Source organism: Sclerotinia sclerotiorum, genomic scaffold (genome assembly GCF_000146945.2).
Source record: "Sclerotinia sclerotiorum 1980 UF-70 scaffold_4 genomic scaffold, whole genome shotgun sequence".
NCBI classification, from domain to species: domain Eukaryota; kingdom Fungi; phylum Ascomycota; class Leotiomycetes; order Helotiales; family Sclerotiniaceae; genus Sclerotinia; species Sclerotinia sclerotiorum.
The window spans coordinates 1627541-1645869 of record NW_001820832.1 but is presented as its reverse complement, the minus strand read 5'-3'; the positions used below and the strand labels follow the sequence as shown (position 1 = coordinate 1645869).

General features: G+C 40.0%; 9 protein-coding genes across 9 annotated transcripts; 5 read left to right on the top strand and 4 right to left on the bottom strand.

The window, feature by feature from the left end:
* Positions 1-92: 92 nt before the first annotated feature.
* Positions 93-2111, top strand: SS1G_03723 (hypothetical protein; the record flags this gene model as incomplete). Its single annotated transcript, XM_001595584.1, has 2 exons — positions 93-1757; positions 1947-2111. The coding sequence occupies 2 exons, from the start codon at positions 93-95 to the stop codon at positions 2109-2111; spliced, it is 1830 nt and encodes a 609-aa protein (XP_001595634.1).
* A 1419-nt stretch (positions 2112-3530) lies between these two features.
* SS1G_03722 (predicted protein) lies at positions 3531-4121 on the top strand (the record flags this gene model as incomplete). The annotated part of the gene is made up of 2 exons (XM_001595583.1): positions 3531-3697; positions 3998-4121. The coding sequence occupies 2 exons, from the start codon at positions 3531-3533 to the stop codon at positions 4119-4121; spliced, it is 291 nt and encodes a 96-aa protein (XP_001595633.1).
* A 362-nt stretch (positions 4122-4483) lies between these two features.
* SS1G_03721 (hypothetical protein) lies at positions 4484-5352 on the top strand (the record flags this gene model as incomplete). The annotated part of the gene is made up of 4 exons (XM_001595582.1): positions 4484-4624; positions 4674-4895; positions 4949-5118; positions 5295-5352. The coding sequence occupies 4 exons, from the start codon at positions 4484-4486 to the stop codon at positions 5350-5352; spliced, it is 591 nt and encodes a 196-aa protein (XP_001595632.1).
* Positions 5353-6136: 784 nt separating this feature from the next.
* SS1G_03720 (predicted protein) lies at positions 6137-6340 on the bottom strand (the record flags this gene model as incomplete). The annotated part of the gene is made up of 1 exon (XM_001595581.1): positions 6137-6340. One exon carries the CDS (start codon positions 6338-6340, stop codon positions 6137-6139), a length of 204 nt encoding a protein of 67 aa, XP_001595631.1.
* A 2921-nt stretch (positions 6341-9261) lies between these two features.
* Positions 9262-10497, bottom strand: SS1G_03719 (hypothetical protein; the record flags this gene model as incomplete). The annotated part of the gene is made up of 2 exons (XM_001595580.1): positions 9262-9893; positions 9993-10497. 2 exons carry the CDS (start codon positions 10495-10497, stop codon positions 9262-9264), a joined length of 1137 nt encoding a protein of 378 aa, XP_001595630.1.
* A 2435-nt stretch (positions 10498-12932) lies between these two features.
* Positions 12933-13568, top strand: SS1G_03718 (hypothetical protein; the record flags this gene model as incomplete). Its single annotated transcript, XM_001595579.1, has 2 exons — positions 12933-13085; positions 13155-13568. The coding sequence occupies 2 exons, from the start codon at positions 12933-12935 to the stop codon at positions 13566-13568; spliced, it is 567 nt and encodes a 188-aa protein (XP_001595629.1).
* Positions 13569-14980: 1412 nt separating this feature from the next.
* SS1G_03717 (predicted protein) lies at positions 14981-15597 on the bottom strand (the record flags this gene model as incomplete). The annotated part of the gene is made up of 2 exons (XM_001595578.1): positions 14981-15268; positions 15430-15597. 2 exons carry the CDS (start codon positions 15595-15597, stop codon positions 14981-14983), a joined length of 456 nt encoding a protein of 151 aa, XP_001595628.1.
* A 497-nt stretch (positions 15598-16094) lies between these two features.
* SS1G_03716 (hypothetical protein) lies at positions 16095-16953 on the top strand (the record flags this gene model as incomplete). Its single annotated transcript, XM_001595577.1, has 3 exons — positions 16095-16134; positions 16204-16269; positions 16346-16953. 3 exons carry the CDS (start codon positions 16095-16097, stop codon positions 16951-16953), a joined length of 714 nt encoding a protein of 237 aa, XP_001595627.1.
* Positions 16954-17411: 458 nt separating this feature from the next.
* On the bottom strand, positions 17412-18310 carry SS1G_03715 (hypothetical protein; the record flags this gene model as incomplete). The annotated part of the gene is made up of 2 exons (XM_001595576.1): positions 17412-17503; positions 17548-18310. 2 exons carry the CDS (start codon positions 18308-18310, stop codon positions 17412-17414), a joined length of 855 nt encoding a protein of 284 aa, XP_001595626.1.
* Positions 18311-18329: the final 19 nt, after the last annotated feature.

Below are 18329 nucleotides of genomic sequence, written 5' to 3'. Positions count from 1 at the left end.
ACACGGTGCAGGTGTATACGGATCATAAGAACTTGGTTTACTTCACCACAACGAAGGAATTAAGTCGACGGCAGGTCCGATGGTCGGAAACCATGGCCGCCTACAACTTCAGAATTTCATATGTCAAAGGAAACGAAAATGCTAGAGCAGATGCTCTCAGCCGAAAACCAGAATACTTACAAAGCAAAACACACGAATCGCGCGCAATACTAAAGCAGTACGGCGACGTTTTAGTCCACAATAAACTACAACTTACCGCCACTTCAGGAGTAAACTATGATACTATCAAGGACATCATAAAGACAGAATACTCAACGGATGCTACAGCCAAGAGAATCCTAGCTATCCCAGACAATCCAGAAAGAGGATTCACCATCGAAAATGGATTCATCCATTTTCATGGCAAGCTTTACATACCCTCCAGTCTAGCTAAGGATTACGTCACAGAACAACATGAGCTTCCAGCTCACGGGCATCAAGGTATTACGAGAACCTTTGCCAGAATAAGGAGAGAAGTCTACTTTCCAAAGATGAGGACTATAGTTGAGAACGTAGTTGGGAACTGCGACACCTGTATAAGAAATAAAGCCGCCCGGCATGCACCTTATGGCCAGCTCAAAACCCTCGAACTACCTACTCAACCATGGAAGTCCATTGCTTGGGAATTTGTAGTAAAACTACCATTATCCAAAGACCCAGTCACCCAGAAGGAGTACGACTCCATCCTGGTGGTGACGGATAGATTAATCAAGTTCGCTCACATGATACCATTCTGTGAAACTTGGACGGCAGATGACCTTGCTTATATGTTCATGCGGAATATAGTTAGCATTCACGGTGTACCAGACGAGATCATCTCAGATAGGGACAAGATATTCACATCGAAATTTTGGTCTACTCTTACGGTACTGCTTGGAGTCAAGAGAAAGCTCTCGACAGCTTTTCACCCACAAACAGATGGCCAAACGGAACGATTAAACCAAACGATGGAAGCCTATCTTCGCTGCTACATCAACTACAGACAAGACAATTGGGTTAAACTATTACCCTTGGCACAATTCGCATACAATACATCAGAAACAGAAACAACAAAAGTGACGCCAGCATACGCTAACTTCGGATTCAATCCATTAGCATACAAATCACCATTGCCACAAGATGCGAATACAGACGAAACCATAAAAGATATCACGGAAATCAAGGAGCTACAAGAACAACTTTCCTTGGATTTACAGTTCATCGCTTTAAGAACAGCGTCGTACTACAACGAATCACGTAGTATGGGATCTACTCTTAAAAAGGGGGATAAAGTTTATCTACTACGAAGAAACATACAAACAAAACGACTTAGCGATAAACTAGATCACAAGAAACTAGGACCATTCAAAATCGAGAAGGTAGTTGGACCAATCAACTACAGGTTAAAAATACCATACACCATGAATATTCACCCAGTATTTTATATATCCTTGCTCGAACTAGCACTACCAGGAGCGCCCGATGCGCCCGTAACAGAAATCGAACCAGTCAACCCAAACGCCATATATGATGTCGAAACAATACTAGATTGTAAATGCGTCAGAGGCAAAATCAAATATTTGATCAAATGGTTGGATTACCCACATTCAGAAAACACTTGGGAGCTCAAGAAGGATCTCAGCTGCCCTGAGAAGTTGAAGGCATTCCATCAACGATACCCGGATCTACCCAAAAAGGATCCGAAGGACTCAAGAAAGAAGAAGGGTCGAAATTATCCAGTACGCTCGAACTAGCCTCGACCGGCGCGAAACCCGATTGTTCTTTCTCTTTCTCCACACGCTCTTTTTCCAACCTTTCCTTTTCTTCCAAGGCATCTAACTCATCGAGATATTTAAGGCCACGATCAGCCATCTGCTTACGACGATCACGGAGGAAGTCACGCTGTTTTTCTAAACGCAAGAGCTTAGAAAGAGTTTCCTTCCGCTCTTGATCCAACCTTTCCTCCTATCGATCCAACGAAGCTCAATCGGAAATACGAGGCACTTCTCGATCCCAATCTTCTTCTAAGGGGAATGTCGCATCACAAGGCTTGCGAGCCAAGCACACACTCGGAACAACGAGAACGTTCATGATTATCGATATCCTTTACGCAGCGAAGTTTCGCATCTCGATAATTAGAACAAGGAGACATTTCTACTCCACAATTATTGATAACTTGGGCAAGAAGAATCTGTTCGGAACGTTTACGAACTGAGGACGAGGGTTTAGCGATTCTATGGATAGGCATGATAAAGAGAGAATAAGAATTATCACCTCATTCTCTCATTTGAATAAAAAAGAACCCCACCTTATAAAAGCCTGAGACAGACTTTAGCCTAAAAGAGGGGATAGTGTTACGACCATGGATCTTATACTAACCAATCGTGTGCTTACGAGATACGATTTGACCGACTTAGTATGGAACTAAGGTGGTATGGGGAACAAATATGCACAGAAACTGTTAAGCTTAGATCCGGTTCGATAACAATTACAGAACCATATGATTAGAGGATCATATGATGGAGCATTGGAGGTTCGAAGGCTCCTATGGCTCCTAGTTACGAAGATCTATATAGCTAGGAAGGATTCCTTATTGTAGAGCTTCGTACTCAAGATCAATCATTTAGTATACTCTACTATTAGTTACGAATTGCATATCATTATTGTCATTACTTAAGTCCCTGCTTGACGCCTAGTTATAAACCACTTCGAGAGCCTAGAGCACTTCCACGTGATCTAGACGGCAAACCTCATAACACCTATGGTGACCGCCTAATGATCGTATCGGTAATAATAGTTAGAGTTAGGGTTAGGGTTAGGGAATTATTAATAGCCAGAAATCACGATTGTTGGTGTAAAAGGTGGCCGAAAAGTGGGGTATTAGATTTATAGAGTATGTGGTTTGAACGGAAAGGTGTGAGAATAATCGTGAGAGGCAGAATGTGGAAGAGAAGGGTGATTTAGGGGGTAGAAGAGAGACTAAAGTGAGGATGAAGTTAAGGTTGATGAGTATATGTGTAGTGTGACATAGAGGAATGAGGGATGCTGGAGGTAGCAGTACCACAGTGATAGGTAATTTTGGGAGAGTGGTGAAGCGGAGAAGAAGGGATGCTAGTGGAGCAGAATAGGTATTGGGGGAGGTTAAGTGGTAGAGGAAAATACACTAGAGGATGGGAGATTGAAATATTCAATAAGGGAGTAGAGTAATGGGGGAGATAGCGGATTTGATCAAGTGTAAGGGAATAGGATAGTGAGGTAGTGAAGTAGTGAATATAATAATGGACTAATTGGCGGGAGAGTAAGGTACTGAAGGAGAGAGTGGGTTGTGTAGATGGAAGTGTATTGATCGAAGGGAATCTAAAGAGATGGGGGAAATAGAAATTGATGAGAGTGAGGGAGGGAAAGGGTGGGGTGTTGGGGTAAAGGTAGTGATGGGATGGTAAAAGAAGATTGAGATTGGAAATACATGGGGGGATGGTGAATAGAGAATTGAAGGAGTGGATGGGATAGTGATGAAGAGACAGCCAAGGGCCAGATGTAAGGAACAGGAAACAGCGCTCATACATCCTCCAAGCTGTAAGGTGGTGGGAAATGGTCAACGGGTAAAGAAACCGAATAGCGTACCGTTCGTTCGGATTTCAGATGTTGGTGAGGAGACGATCATGGGCGAGGAAAGAAAGTGTGCAAGGATATCGGTCGTTCTACAAAAAGTGGTTAAGGAACAGCCAAGGGTAGTAAACAGACAGTAGGAGTAAAAACTTTAACGAATCCTTGACGAATCAAAGTGTACGGATATTACCCAGAAGTAAGGTACTAGACTTACCCCACCAGATGATCTGCCTTTGTTGATGGAACTAGCTAGTCAAATAGCTTAAAAGTTTGATGGATCGTCAAACGCATCTGGGCGGAAAAAACTTATCTTGGCGGAAATAGACAGCACCTCAATCTCCTAAGAAACCTTCTAATTATTAGCTTACAGGCCAAAATACAAATGGTCCAAGACGCCAACGAAGAGTTGCAGTCTTGTGGCTGCGAGAAAAAATATGTATGCATTGGAAGCATTGTATAATAAGATTGCTTTGGCTATTGGCAAAGCCACTTAAAAAGTAAAAACGATGTGCGTTACTGTTAAATCCCAAATTTCTATACTCAAGAAGTATCAAGAACGCAATTAAATGTATTCTCTGTAGGTTTGGCGTGGAACTTGTATTTGCAACATTCCTTAAAGTTTTCTCAAGATAAACTTTAATTGATTTGAATTTGTATTCAAGATATCGATGAATGAAATGGATAGAAGTTATATGATGGAAAAAGACTATATAAACCTCTCTACTTTCCCCTTCAATACATTCTATCATCATCATCACATTCACTCAACTATCACACGATCATTCCCCATTCACTCATTTACTCATTCCAACTATCAAACTTTCTTTAAGAAAATCAATCACTTAATTTCATCAAAATGAAGTTCTCCATTGCCACCATCATTGTCTGCGCAGCTATCGCCAATGCAGCTGCTCTTCCAGCTCCAGCTCCTGTAGCTGCAGTTGGGGATCCAAATGCAGTCGTTGCTCCCTCAGTTGAAACCCATTTCAGTGGACAAGTTAGAAACACTTTCTAAAGCTTTATATAAAATGCTAATGATTTGATAGTTTGATACCAATGGAGTATTGTTCCCCAAGGAGGACAATGAGACCGATCAAGCACTCCAAAAGCGTGAGGAGGACAATGAGACCGATCAAACACTTCAAAAGCGTATAGCACCATTAGTCATAATGGGTACAGCGCTCGCAATCAAAGGCGTTGGCATCTTGACAAAGATTGCTGTTGAAGTTGCTGGTGACACCCTCAAGAATCTCAAGAAGTGGAACGAAGTAAGTAGTTTTTAGAAATATCTTCATTGCTCTGGTACTAATCTACTTACTAGACACGTGAGACCTTTACTCAAAAGACTACTCTCGAGATGTGGAAGAGAAACCCAGATTACAACAAGTTCCCTGCTGTTGCTTGTTACAACAAAGGTTACCATCTCCAAAATCCTAGTGGTCAAGATGGGAGAGTATCTGCCAAGCTCTCTCTTGGTCTCCTCAACACTGAGTAAGTACCCTATGTGCTCCTTTAAAATTCGATAGCTTACTATTATAGTTACGACTGTTTGTTCATGACTGGAAACAATGCATTCTATACTCACAAGGAAGGTGGATATATCAATGTAAGAAACAATTCCTATAAAATGAAATCATTATACTAATAGACAACTAGCTTTCCTATAGATACAACGGTAACCGTTGCAGTTTCAACAAAGGCAATGGAGATTTGACTTGCAGATAAAGAGTTAACAAGCTACAATTCTCTACGAGAACTCAGGATACAACAGTCTTGTTATCAGTAATAGGGCAAGCGAACATGGGCTAGATGGCCACCTAATCCATTGTTTAGTTGCCAGATTTTTGTTATCATTGTATCATTATTTTTGAGGCCTTGTTTTGCTTTCCTTTTTTGTATTTTAGTGCTTAGTTAGTTCAGTTAAACCCGCAAATAGAATTGTTTACTTTGAATTTGAATATTCTTGATTGAGGGGAGTCTTATTTATGAACATAGTGACTCAAGTATGCTGAGTATCTAGAATGAGTGGGATAAGCCTAAATCTGCACTTGAACCGGTACTTGAATCTGTGCTTGAATCCGTTATCGATTGATTCCAGTTCTGGAGTAACTCAGGGTTCATGAATATCGTATGAACTAATGCATCCGATACTTTTTTTCTCTTGCCTTAAATGTAATCAATATGAATGCTGAGCACCCTTAAGTCATTGACCCATGGTGAATCGATTACTTCTAGGACAGATTCCCAACTATACATTTTGACGACCTCGCTGGCTTTTTCTCCCATCACCTCGAATGAAAGCTACTGCTATCCATATCCATTCCATTCTTACTCGTAAGTCTCGCCAATGACTCCTTTATTTCTCTATGATTTTTGATACATCGTCGGTGAATGCCTGTGGCTCACAGAAACGCCCAAACCTTGGTAGGGTTCGTTGGCACGCGCCAGTTTCGTAAGTTCTCGCTCGTTCATATGTAATGGTAACAAGGCCTCCTGATTTATGCTGTTTTCAGAGTGCAGTTACTTTCCTAAGGAACACCTTCACCATTATCAAGGTAGGGTTTGGTGAGGACGCGACTTGAACGCGTCGAATGCGAATTTCGTCGGCCATTCCCTTCACCAACATAGGTGTAGCAGGAAATCCAGTAATGGTAAGTCGTGAAATCCATCGTACAAGAGTATTCTCTTCTGCGCTTGAAAGAATTTGAGCCATTTCGTGGCTTTGGGAACGTGTTTTCTTCCCAGCCAACCTATCAGCTAGAGTAGGCTTAGGGACTTCAAAGTGCTCTGCAGCTTTTCTAATTGATTTAAATTCCTTCAATTGAATTACAAATATAGCCTTTTTAATCTTCTCTTCAATTTGAGCAGGTGTAAAGAGTGATTAGGAATGCATAATAAAAGTTATTACAGTTTCAAATTAGTGATGGGCTAAAATGTTACGAGGTTTGCCGTCTAGATCACGTGGAAGTGCTCTAGGCTCTCGAAGTGGTTTATAACTAGGCGTCAAGCAGGGACTTAAAGTAATGACAATGATGCAATTTGTAACTAATAGTAGAGTATACTAAATGATTGATCTTGAGCACGAAGCTCTATACAAAGGGAATCCATCTTGATTATATAGACCTTCATGCTATGGGCCTTCAGGACCCCGAAAGGTCCTGGACCTAAGAATATGTTGGACCTTTATTTTTCGTGCATATTATGTAGGGTCTATCACGTGATTAATCACGTGGTAATGGGCTTTGTGGAGTCCGACGTAACATAAAAGTGTCCGAGTTCAACATAAACCACGTTATAAATATAATAATAATAATAATAATAATTATTATTATTATTATTATTATTATTATTATTATTATTATTATTATTATTATTTGTTAAAAGGAATAGAAGTTACCGGTACTAATCACGTGTCGTGATTAGTAATACGGTTACCTAAACAGGCTAGATTAGACGAACCATAAGCAGGCATATTGGTCCCCTCCGAGGATACCAAGACGGCATCAAGATGCCTACACATGTAGTAATATAGTCAATATAGAGGCCTCTTCCACCCAATCTTTTAATATTATTATTATTATTATTATTATTACTATTATTATTAATATTATTTTTATTTTTATTTTTATTTTGTTACAACGGCTATCTTCTATGCCGCGTCACATGACTAAACCAAGGTAACGTGATTAAAGTCACGTTATGGACCGCTGAGGAACGCTGGCTGTCCAGGACCGCGCAGCGGTCCTGACTAGCCATAGGCATGAAGGTCTATATAATCAAGATGGATTCCCTTTGTATAGAGCTTCGTGCTCAAGATCAATCATTTAGTATACTCTACTATTAGTTACGAATTGCATATCATTATTGTCATTACTTAAGTCCCTGCTTGACGCCTAGTGTGACCAAAAGGGTGTTTATAGACCAGCAATTGTATTTAACTTAGAATCTACAGGTGAAGAGCACCTGTAGATGGGGATAGCTACTCTATATATACACAAATGAATAGCCTAGCCGCAATGGCTAGGCAAAAAGAAGTCGTATTTATCCCTCCAATGATCTTACTTTACCGATAACCATTGATACCTAGTACTTGTCCGGATCTGATCCTCAGGTCACCTAAATCGTATACTAATCTCGAGTAATCGTATCATGTGTGGACATGGTTAATGTACCTGAGGTTTCTTATATAATAAGGGTGGGAGGAAAGCAGGGATTTCCGTCACACCTAGTTATAAACCACCTCGAGAGCCTGGAGCACTTCCACGTGATCTAGACGGCAAACCTCGTAACATATTTTTATTTTTATTTTTATTTTTATTTTTATTTTTATTTTTATTTTTATTTTTATTTTTATTTTTATTTTTATTTTTATTTTTATTTTTATTTTTATTTTTATTTTTATTTTTATTTTTATTTTTATTTTTATTTTTATTTTTATTTTTATTTTTATTTTTATTTTTATTTTTATTTTTATTTTTATTTTTATTTTTATTTTTATTAATAGTGTTTAAAAAATAAAATCAAGAAAGACTCGGAGGAGAGAAATGTAACGATACTATACTGGAGGCAGCGGCTGCCTAAGGTTCGTCGGTTGGTAGTTATGGATTAAGGCTTTATCACTGGTATTCACTTGAAAGTGAATTCGTTACTAGATCAAATAGAATGTAGGTAAACTAATTGATAACTAAGTTGAGCACGAAGCTCCTAAACTATGAAACTACTCTGACTACATAATGATCGATAAAGGGAGCCCCCAGGAGCTTTCTGGCTCCTCAGGGCTCCTGGAGCTCTAGGAGCTTTGAGGGCTCCTGGGGCTCCTTATTACGTGATTCCTTTTCATCCCAGGACACTAATTCTAATGGTGAATCGTGACAATATTCTTTTTTACAGTTTTTTTTTTTCAAGTTGGTGATTTTAGAGATGGGTATGAGGGTGAGAGTGAGATGAGATGAGATGGGATGGGATGATTAAGTGAGTTTATGTAGGGAAGGAAGGGAGGGAGAGAGTGAGTGACTGTAATAATAAGTAGGGAAGGAAGGAAGGAGGGAGGAAGTAAGTGAGTAAATGAGTAAGTAGACAAAGCAACCAAAATCGAGCGAATGAAATTGGAAAACTCAGGAAAAATAAAAGTAAACGGATAGAAAACTTGAGATTTTAATTATTAGGTATCCTCAGAAGACAATTCAATGAATGAATCAATGAATTTAAATAAACTAGGTAAATCACTCCATGTAACTTATCGAAATCAATTCAAGTTCAAGTTCAAGTTCAATCAAAATCAAAATCAAATCAAATAAGATCATATCAAAATCATATCCATCCATTTCAGACTTTTTTAACTATCCATCCATCAACCCATCAATCATCCATCCATCATTCGCCTGCTTTGCTTTGCTTTGCATTACATTGCATTGCATTGCGTTCATTGCCATTCTTTCTTTTTCATACCTAGATACCATTGAAAAATCAAAAATCAAAAATCAGAAAAGACAAAATCAAACCCCAAATTCCAAACTCAGAAAAAAAATAAAAATTTGATAATTGATAAAAAGGAAAATACATGCAGAGGATAAAAAACGACTAAGCGGTATATCAATTTGTGTACTAAAACCCCTGAAAAAACAAAAACAAAACTCAAGTCGAAGTCTCGGTAGTTGGAGCTTCAGTAGCTTTAGTCTCGGAATCATTGCTATCGAGTTTCTCGGCTGTATCGGCTACATCTGCTGCTACATTTGCTTTGGCGATGTCTTCTTTGGAAGCGGATGAATTGGTACCGTTGATACCGTTTGTTTCTGGGGCTGTTGATTCTTCGGTTTTCTTTTCTCCTTCATCCTTAGGTTTAGCTTCGGTTGCTTCTTCTGCTCCTGCTTTCTCGGTTTCTTTCTCAGTCTCCTTTTCGGTTTCTCCTTCGGTGACTTCAGGAGCAGCTTCAGCTTCAACTTCCTTTTCTTCTTCCTTTTCCTCAGACGCACCAATTAATTTCTCCACTACCTCAAGTGTACCTGTTGGACTACCAGGTTGAGCAGCTAATATCTTTCCCGATTTATCAATGATAAATACACCTCTAGTAGTACTATTTCCCTTCTTTAATCCAATTGCACTAATAAGAGAAGTACTTGTATCGCAAAGAAGTGTATAGGGAAGTTTTTGCTTGGTTTTGAAAGTGGTATTTGCTTTAGGACTATCTTTTGAAAGACCGTAGATGGAGTAACCGGTTGGTGACAGAGAGGCGTGGGAGTCGCGGAAGGCACAGACTTGGGTTGTACCTGTTATTTATGGGTTAGTTGATGTGGAGAAGAAAATGGGAAAGATTATCATTGTCATTGACATTGAATTGTGAAAATAAAGATAGACAAGTAACTTACATCCTGGTGTAGAAGCCTTAGGATAGGTAAAAAGAACAACACCATTCTTACTTGCATCAACAAGTTTCTTGAGTGTAGTCTTTTCACCATCATTTGTTTCAATTTCTCCACCGAATCCTTCAAGATCGATGGTTGCACCAACCTCAACCTTTGTTGCTGCTGCTGTTGTTGTTGCGACTTTGGCGGGAGCAGCAGCAGGTTCAGAAACAGGTTCAGAAACGGGTTCAGGAGCTACAATCGGAGCTCCAACTGGAGCTTCAACTGGTTCTTCAGCAGGAACTTCAGCCTTGGATTTAGATTTAGATTTAGCTTTGGATCCATTGGCTTTTGGAGCTGGTGGAGCTGGTTCAGTATTTGATGGTTTAGTAGCTTTAGGTTCAACAGCTTTCTTAACCGTTTCTTTAACTTTCGCGACGGTCTTTGCGACACCCGACTTCTTTTTTGCAGGAGGAGCTGCAGCTGGTGGTTCAGCTGGTGCTGGACGTTTTCTTAATGTGACGGGCATGATTGAGTGTTGTGAGAGAGCTTTATTTGATGGAAAATTGAGGTAATGAAGATTGTTGTGGTTTGATGAGGTTGATTGTCGCAATTGATGGGTTGCGATAAAGAGAAGTGAGTGATCTTTATCGAGGTAGCACGGATCAATGGGATATGATGGATGATGGAATGGACGACCGAAGATGAGAGGTAGGAGATAATTTTCTTTCAAGTAAAAGAAGGAGATGGAAAAAAGAGAAGTGTTAAAAATGAAGGAAATGTTAGATTATAAGCTGAGCGAGTGATCAATCAATCAATCCATCCATCACTCAATTAATCAATCGTGGAATAATCTCCTCACTCTTTCTCCAGCCACGGTGCTCTGGTTACCTTTCGTACCGTGCCAAACAAACAAGGTCAGGGAATGATTACTCCGTATTTTTGATGCACTGCAGTTTTGGTATATGATCCGCTGTCGGCCGCTTCAGATATTTTGGGGGCACAGGTACTGGCACATTGACATTGGCACACTCGGTATATGGGAGTCTAATAATGATTATCTGGCAAATAGGATGGTTATCCATGAATTAAGGAGCTCAAAACAGTGAAGCGAGAGAATCAAGAAGGTCGGGGAAGCTGTGGGAGTAGAGTAAGAATTGTGGATTGGAAGGTTGTTTGATTGGAAGGTTGTTGATTGGTTGTGGTATAAGATTCCTTTGGAGGTGAGTAAAGGGGAGGTTCATACTTAGTACTTAGTAGCTGGTATTTAGTACTTGAAGATCTAGAAATAGCCTACTGATATTTTCATCTAGGTGACATGAATGAAAGCCTTAGATAGTTCTATGTATAGCACATGTGAAGTATTTGAAGATGGTTGATAATACAGCTTGGAATAATATAAACCGAGTACTGCGATTGATATCGATATTCTAATGCATTTTATCATAACAGATGAGATGAATGTTCATAAATGTACTCGAATCATCCAACAATATAGTCCTAGAGTCGGGTTGGGTTGCCGTTAGTTGATATCTTACTCATGTACATACATATACACCTTAACACATCAGGTGAAGCTCCAAGGAAGATTTTATACGCAGTAGTTGTGTTCCGAGGATATATTATAATCTTGTAAAGATTGTATGACCTCTGGCAATCTGTGTTGTATTATCTGATTCATTAATCCTTTACTCTTTTACTCTTTTACTCTTTTACTCTTTTACTCTTTTACTCCTTTGTTCCATATTTAGACGATGAAATTAATGTATCAAGAATCTCCAAGGCTCAAAGCCCAAGACCAATTCCGCAAGACTGAACCCTAAGACTGAACCCCCAAGACGGCCTAGATGAAGCGTAACGGGAGCCCCGCAGTGACTATTATAGCTTATAGCTTATAAGGAACAAAGAACACACGACAAGCAAGCTAATGGTAGTAGTATATATACGTAGAGTTTCTCTTTGCGTGAAGCTTTCCATGATTTGATTCCTACTCAAGTACACAGTAGACAGTAGAGCTACGGTATTTGCACTGACAGCAATGGTGTACGTACTAGCAATTGTGTACTCCGTCTGTGAAGCACTCGGATGATATCCCGAGTTGTTCCACTATTTTCTCATCTAGCCAAGAGGCTGGAAGGAAACTTTAATGTTGGAAATCGAGACCTCAGGGAAAGTGGAGGTATATTACTCGAGTACGTACATCTGGTGCATTATCCCAAATGATGAAAATCTTGGACCCTTTTGTATCTTAATATGAGTTACTGTGTACTGTGTACTGTGTATGTCTTGGATGATTATAGTGGTGATGATTCAAATGATGTAAGTTGATTCATGATAATCCATCAATTCACCAATATAAATTAATGATAAACCATTCAAATACCTCCCTCAACAAGTAAATATTTCTACAATTGTCTAGAAATCTCTCTCTCTCTCCCATCAAGAAGATCATAAAAATACCATTCGTCCGGCTATCGGAGAGACAAATGCCTAGGTTGGAAGCTGTGAAGATCTTTTTAGAATTTCATACAGAAGAGGCACTTATCAACAAATCAAATCGTCGGGAAAAAGGGTAAGCAAAACACCGAAGAGCATTTGGAGGCGAAAATTTTTGATTTTTTGCATTTTCACAAGCCAAAAAATATTCCATGTTCCACCTTTGAGACAAAATCCGAATTGGATCCGACCCTTTATCTTTTAACGAAAAAGATTCCTATCTTACTAATTTGGATACTTCTTATATCTTTCTTGCCTCCCCCTCTTGATTACTACGACTAGTTACTACTTTTCCTAAGTATATTATCTTAGTATCATAGGTTGTTTATGATATAATAAAGATAATTCAACTAAATCAGACTTCATTGATACACTCAACTCTCTCTCAATCAATTACCCATCCATTGCAACATCAACCCCCACGATTATAAAAGAAGGATCCAACAAACCACGAGCACACGATCAAAAATGAAGGTCTTTTCCAGCGATTGCAAATTCGATTATTCATGGGAAGAAGTCTCAACTGCAAATTGGAGAAAATATTGTCCATGGAATGAAAAATCAACTCATGTTATTGCTGTCGATACATTATCGCGACATGTAGATGCTGAGACTGGAATTGTATGTTTATTTTCATGACTTTTTTCTTATTCCATTTCTATACTTAAAACAATACTAACACACCTCAAGCTTCGAACAGAACGTTTAATAACCTGCAAACAATCCGCCCCAAAATGGCTTCAATCACTCATGGGAGGCAAAGATACATCTCACGTTTTCGAAACCTCATATGTTGATCCGGTTACTAAAAAAGTAACCATGACATCTACAAATCTGACTTTTTCAAACATCATCAATGTACAAGAAACGGTGGTTTATAAACCTTTATCGGCAAATTCAACTCAATTTGTACAAACGGCTCAGATAACGGCGTTATGTGGTGGATGGCAAAAAGTGAAGAATGCAGTTGAGGACGCAACGGTTACGGCTTTTTCAGAGAATGCGAGGAAGGGGAAGGAGGGATTTGAGGCTGTGTTGGCTATGAGTAGGAGGGTTTTTAGTGAGGAGAAAATGAGACAGCAACAGGCGGCTACTGTTGTATGAGGCTTTTATCTTTGAAGGGCTTTAATCTTCCTGAGGACATTTCAGTTCAGTCTGATATACTCGAAAGATCCTTTTGAAAGTACTTGAGATGATCTCAACTCGATCAATCCTCCTCTCCACATCCATCCTCCCCTCCACATCCATCCTCCCCACTCGATTCATTCCTCCAGTCCGCGATTAACGAATCCACACAACACAACTTCACATCACATCACACAGCATCAGGACGCATAAACAGGAGTTTGGATTCAAAACATGATCAAATTTTTACAGGTCCGGTATACAAAAAAGTTCACTTTGGAGTTGTTTATGAATTTTTCTAGTCTATTTTAAGCGTGGCGTTAGAAAAGGGTGGTTCCTAGAAATAGAGATATTTAGATGGGGTTTGGCTGGGTTTTGCTTCTACTTTACAAAGATGAAAGTCTTTGTGATGGATGGGAACAAATTTTTTTTTATTGCGTTTGATGGTTAAAGACGACTTCTTCTTTCTCAACGCTGTTGTGGGTTTTTGTTACAATACAGATACCCCCTTTTTTGATTTGATTTGGTTTGGCTTTATTTGACTTTGACTTTTGATTTTACTTTTGAAGATTGAAGACTGGGAGATTAGATGAAGTATCTAGTTGTTGTTGATAGATTGAGGGTGAAGGGGAAGAAGGAGTATATAGAGAAAAATATAAGATTCTTACTATATTATATGAAAAGAATGAACGAAATGGATAAAATATCATATGTGTATTACATTATCTAAATCTATGCTGGAATACCTAACAATACCTAGGTATCAATAGGGAGTATAGCTATCCAAACCAAAAAGTGTAGTTTAATTACCTACTTCTTCACCTTTCTTACTTCTTACTTTTTAATACCCATTTCCGGAGAATTCTTTTAGTTTATTGGTATTCTGTTTGTATATACATACCTACTTTTAGATCGATCGATCGTGGGGATGGGATAGGATTGCGAGGATGAAGTCGATTTGGTGGTAGGTGATGCTTGGAGATTGGAGAGTTTCTGGAAGGAAGTGGATGAAGAGGGATGTTATTTCGATGATGAGTGAGAGGAGAGGAGAGGGGAGGAGAGGTGTATGGATTGGATTGGATTGGATATCATGTTGAGAGGACTCTGCGAGAATGTTAAGATTACTATAATTTTGAGGTTCTTAGTTGGGTTGGGCCTTGATGGGAGATTGATTTCTCCTTGATTGGGAAGGAGAGGTTGGAGAGGAAGGGAGCATCTGGTTCCTTCTGGTTTCTTTTTCTCTCTGTCCTCTCTTCTTTCCCAGCATGTTCGGGGTTTAGGATTGGGAATATGACGAGTGGTCGAAGATTACCGCCTCCATATAGCATGCTTTCCGACATCCTCGATCTCTCATATCAACCCCCAATCATCCTTACTACAATTATTCTCGTTCAACAACCCACTACCTCCTTCCTCCCCCCATCCTTCTCGCCATCTAACCTCTCCTCCCTCCCCAGTTTCTCCCCCTCCCTTAACCTCCCCTCACACCTCCTCCCATATCTTTCCACCATCCCCCTAAAATCCTCCATTAAATCCTCCTGTCTCAATACCCCCTCCACCAACCTTAACGCCTCCTCATACCTCCTATAAAAATATAATTCTTCAACCGCATATAAAAACTGTGCTGTTTGTGGTTTACTGCGTGGATTTAAAGGAAGAGGTGGGAGAGTTTTATGGATCTATTGGTGGTGAGTATGTTAATTATTGATTTTTATTTTGTTTGAATTGCAGAACCATAGGGTGATTCAAGGGGGGATTTGGAATTTAAAGGCGGAGAGGTGGATGACGAGGTTCGGAGAAGAGGAAAAGGGAAAGGAGGGGAAGGGATTAAATGACATACTTCACCACATTCAATTCTGGCTTTCCATTCACGTTTTACGGTTTGGAAAGATTCTTCGGATTGGAAATCACGGGGGACTTTTTGAGTGGTTTCGGGGATGGAGGAGGAATCGGTTGAGGACTCGCATTCGATTGCAAAGAGGGGGTTTTCTTCTGCAGTGTCTGACATTTCTTTGGATTTTGAGGGGGAATGCGGGGAGATAGTGTGGGTGCGGATGGTTTGGGAGGCTGGTGGTATATGGATCGAATGTGTAGTCTTTTTTCTTTTCTTATTTGGCGATAGTATGGGGATGTGAGATATAGCGTTATGTAGGTATGAGATACTAGATAGATGATAGAGATGTGAAGGTAAGATGAAAGCTACACTGTCTAAGAGAAAGAATATTTTACTTCCCTAATCTTATCGATAAGAAATTTGATGTCACAATTACGCGTACCTGGAAGCGGGGAATTGAGGGGTGAAAGTAGTATAAGTGCAGTGCCCCGTACTGTCACATCGATGATACCCGTAATAATTCCATAGTAATTTTATATAATTACTCCACTCCCTTCTACCTCTGCTTTCACTCCGTCATTCATTTTTATTTGTATTCAGTCCCTCGATATTTAGAGTTAGATTTGCAAAAGGATTTGATACTAAGCTTATACATTACTGCAATTCTCAAAATGGAAGATCAAGTAACGAAATTGACGGAGAAAGTTTGGGGTATATTACACAATTGCTTCTTTATGTCAATATTGCAGAGTTGAATAAGGAGCTAATAAATTGGTTTAGGGAATTTCCAAACTATACCTCCTAATGCAAGATATCTCGTTGCCGTATCCGGGATTCCTGGGTCAGGTATTTACATTTTTCATCCCATCCCCTTCACTTCCCTCCGCTTATCTCCATATCCCCAACTAACATCTCCTCTCAGGAAAAACTACCCTCGCAGCAACCATAACCAAACGACTTAATGCTCTCCAAGAAAGCCATTCAAATAAGACTTCCCTCCCCCCAATCGCCGGTTTCATCCCCATGGACGGCTACCACCTAACACGAGCCCAACTATCCGCCATGCCAGACCCAGCCCACGCACATGCTCGACGAGGCGCCGAATTCACATTCGACGGGCTATCATTCCTATCTCTTATTCAGAAAATCCGCGAACCTCTTACTTCCTCCACCATCACCATCCACGCACCTTCATTCGATCACGCGCTTAAAGATCCCAAGGCTAATGATATACCAATTGAACCTACAACGCGCATATTAGTTTTCGAGGGGAATTATTTATCGTTGGATAAGGAACCGTGGAGGAGTGCAGCGAAATTGATGGATCAATTGTGGTTTGTGGATGTGGATTTTAAGGTTGCGAGGAAGAGGTTGATTCCGAGACATGTGAGGGCGGGGATTGCGGATAATGAGGAGGAGGCGGAAAAGAGGGTGCTTGAGAATGATTTGGTTAATGGGGAAGAGATTGTGAAGGGGAGGATGTCGGTTCATGAGGTTATTGTTAGTACGGATGATGTAGCTTGGAAGTAGGTAGTCTGTGATTTGAAGGAGTAAACACTATGTTGTAGGTCATGGCAGTTTGGGGGAGTAAGAACATGTGAATGTCTCACGTCAATCCATTCATATTGGAGACATAGCTGGTCTAACCTAGCCATGAACTCTTCACTACCTCTGCGTCTCTCAAAAGCCGTAGTACATCAGAGACTAAATAAAGACTGCCTGCAACAACGATAGGTCCACCTTGAGCAACAGTAGCAGCCCATCTTAATGCTCCAGAAATATCTGATTCTGAATCATGAAGACAGGTGGTAGAAATACCAGCTGTAGAAGCTGCATGTAAAATATCTTCGGTATCCATAGCTTGAACCCATGGCATTCCATCTACTGGTCCAAATTGAACTGCTGCTACACAGTCCCCTTCTCTTAAAATCTCTTTCATTATTCCATCAAGTTCTTTCCCTTGAGAAGCTGCTAGTACCCATGTTACTTTATTTGATTTCGTTCGAAGTCTTCCATTGACATATGAACCCAGAACTTCTGCTGATTGAACATTGTGTGCGCCATCCAGTAGTATAGGCTCCTTTCGACCTGTCACAGCTCTAACATCAGTAGTTTGAAGCCTACCGGGCCAATGAATGTTTTGTATAGCTGGTAGGAGTCGATGTAGAGGAGATTCCAATTTCGTATATGCTAGGTGAAATGCAGTATATGCGCAAGCTAAATTCTCCAATTGATGAGGTTCGAGATCTTGGCCTTTGATTTCGTCCAAAAATGTTGATTCTGTAGAACTGATGACGACATCCGTTCCGATTTCTTTGGCGTAATTTGAGATGACTTCCCGTACAGAAGGTATATTGCTCCTATCCAACACACAAGGAACACCAGGTCTCATAATTCCAGCTTTTTCTCGAGCTATTTCCTCAATTGTATTTCCTAGCAATGATTGGTGATCCAAACCGATCTTTGAGATTATAGTGACAGCTTTGTTCTCCATGGTATTTGTCGCATCCAATCTTCCTCCTAGACCAACTTCAATTACTCCCATCTCTATCTTCTCTTTATAAAATACTTCGAATGCCGTGGCTGTAAGTAATTCGAATTCGGATGCTTTGAGATCCTCTACTTGGTTTCTCTTTAACACTAGAGCCTCAGCCTCGCGGAAGATGGATTCTCGAATCGGTTGTTCATCGATGGTAATGCAATCCCACCTGTCAATTAAATGAGGTGAAGTAAATCTGCCACAACGAACACCGCTGGCGTGTAGCATTGCAGATAGATAGGCACATATTGAACCTTTTCCATTGGTACCTGCGACATGAATGGCTTTCCACGGTTGAGGGGTGTGCCTTAAAAGACGGCTGATGCGATTTAAACCCAGCTCAATCATTATGAGGATGGAGAATTGA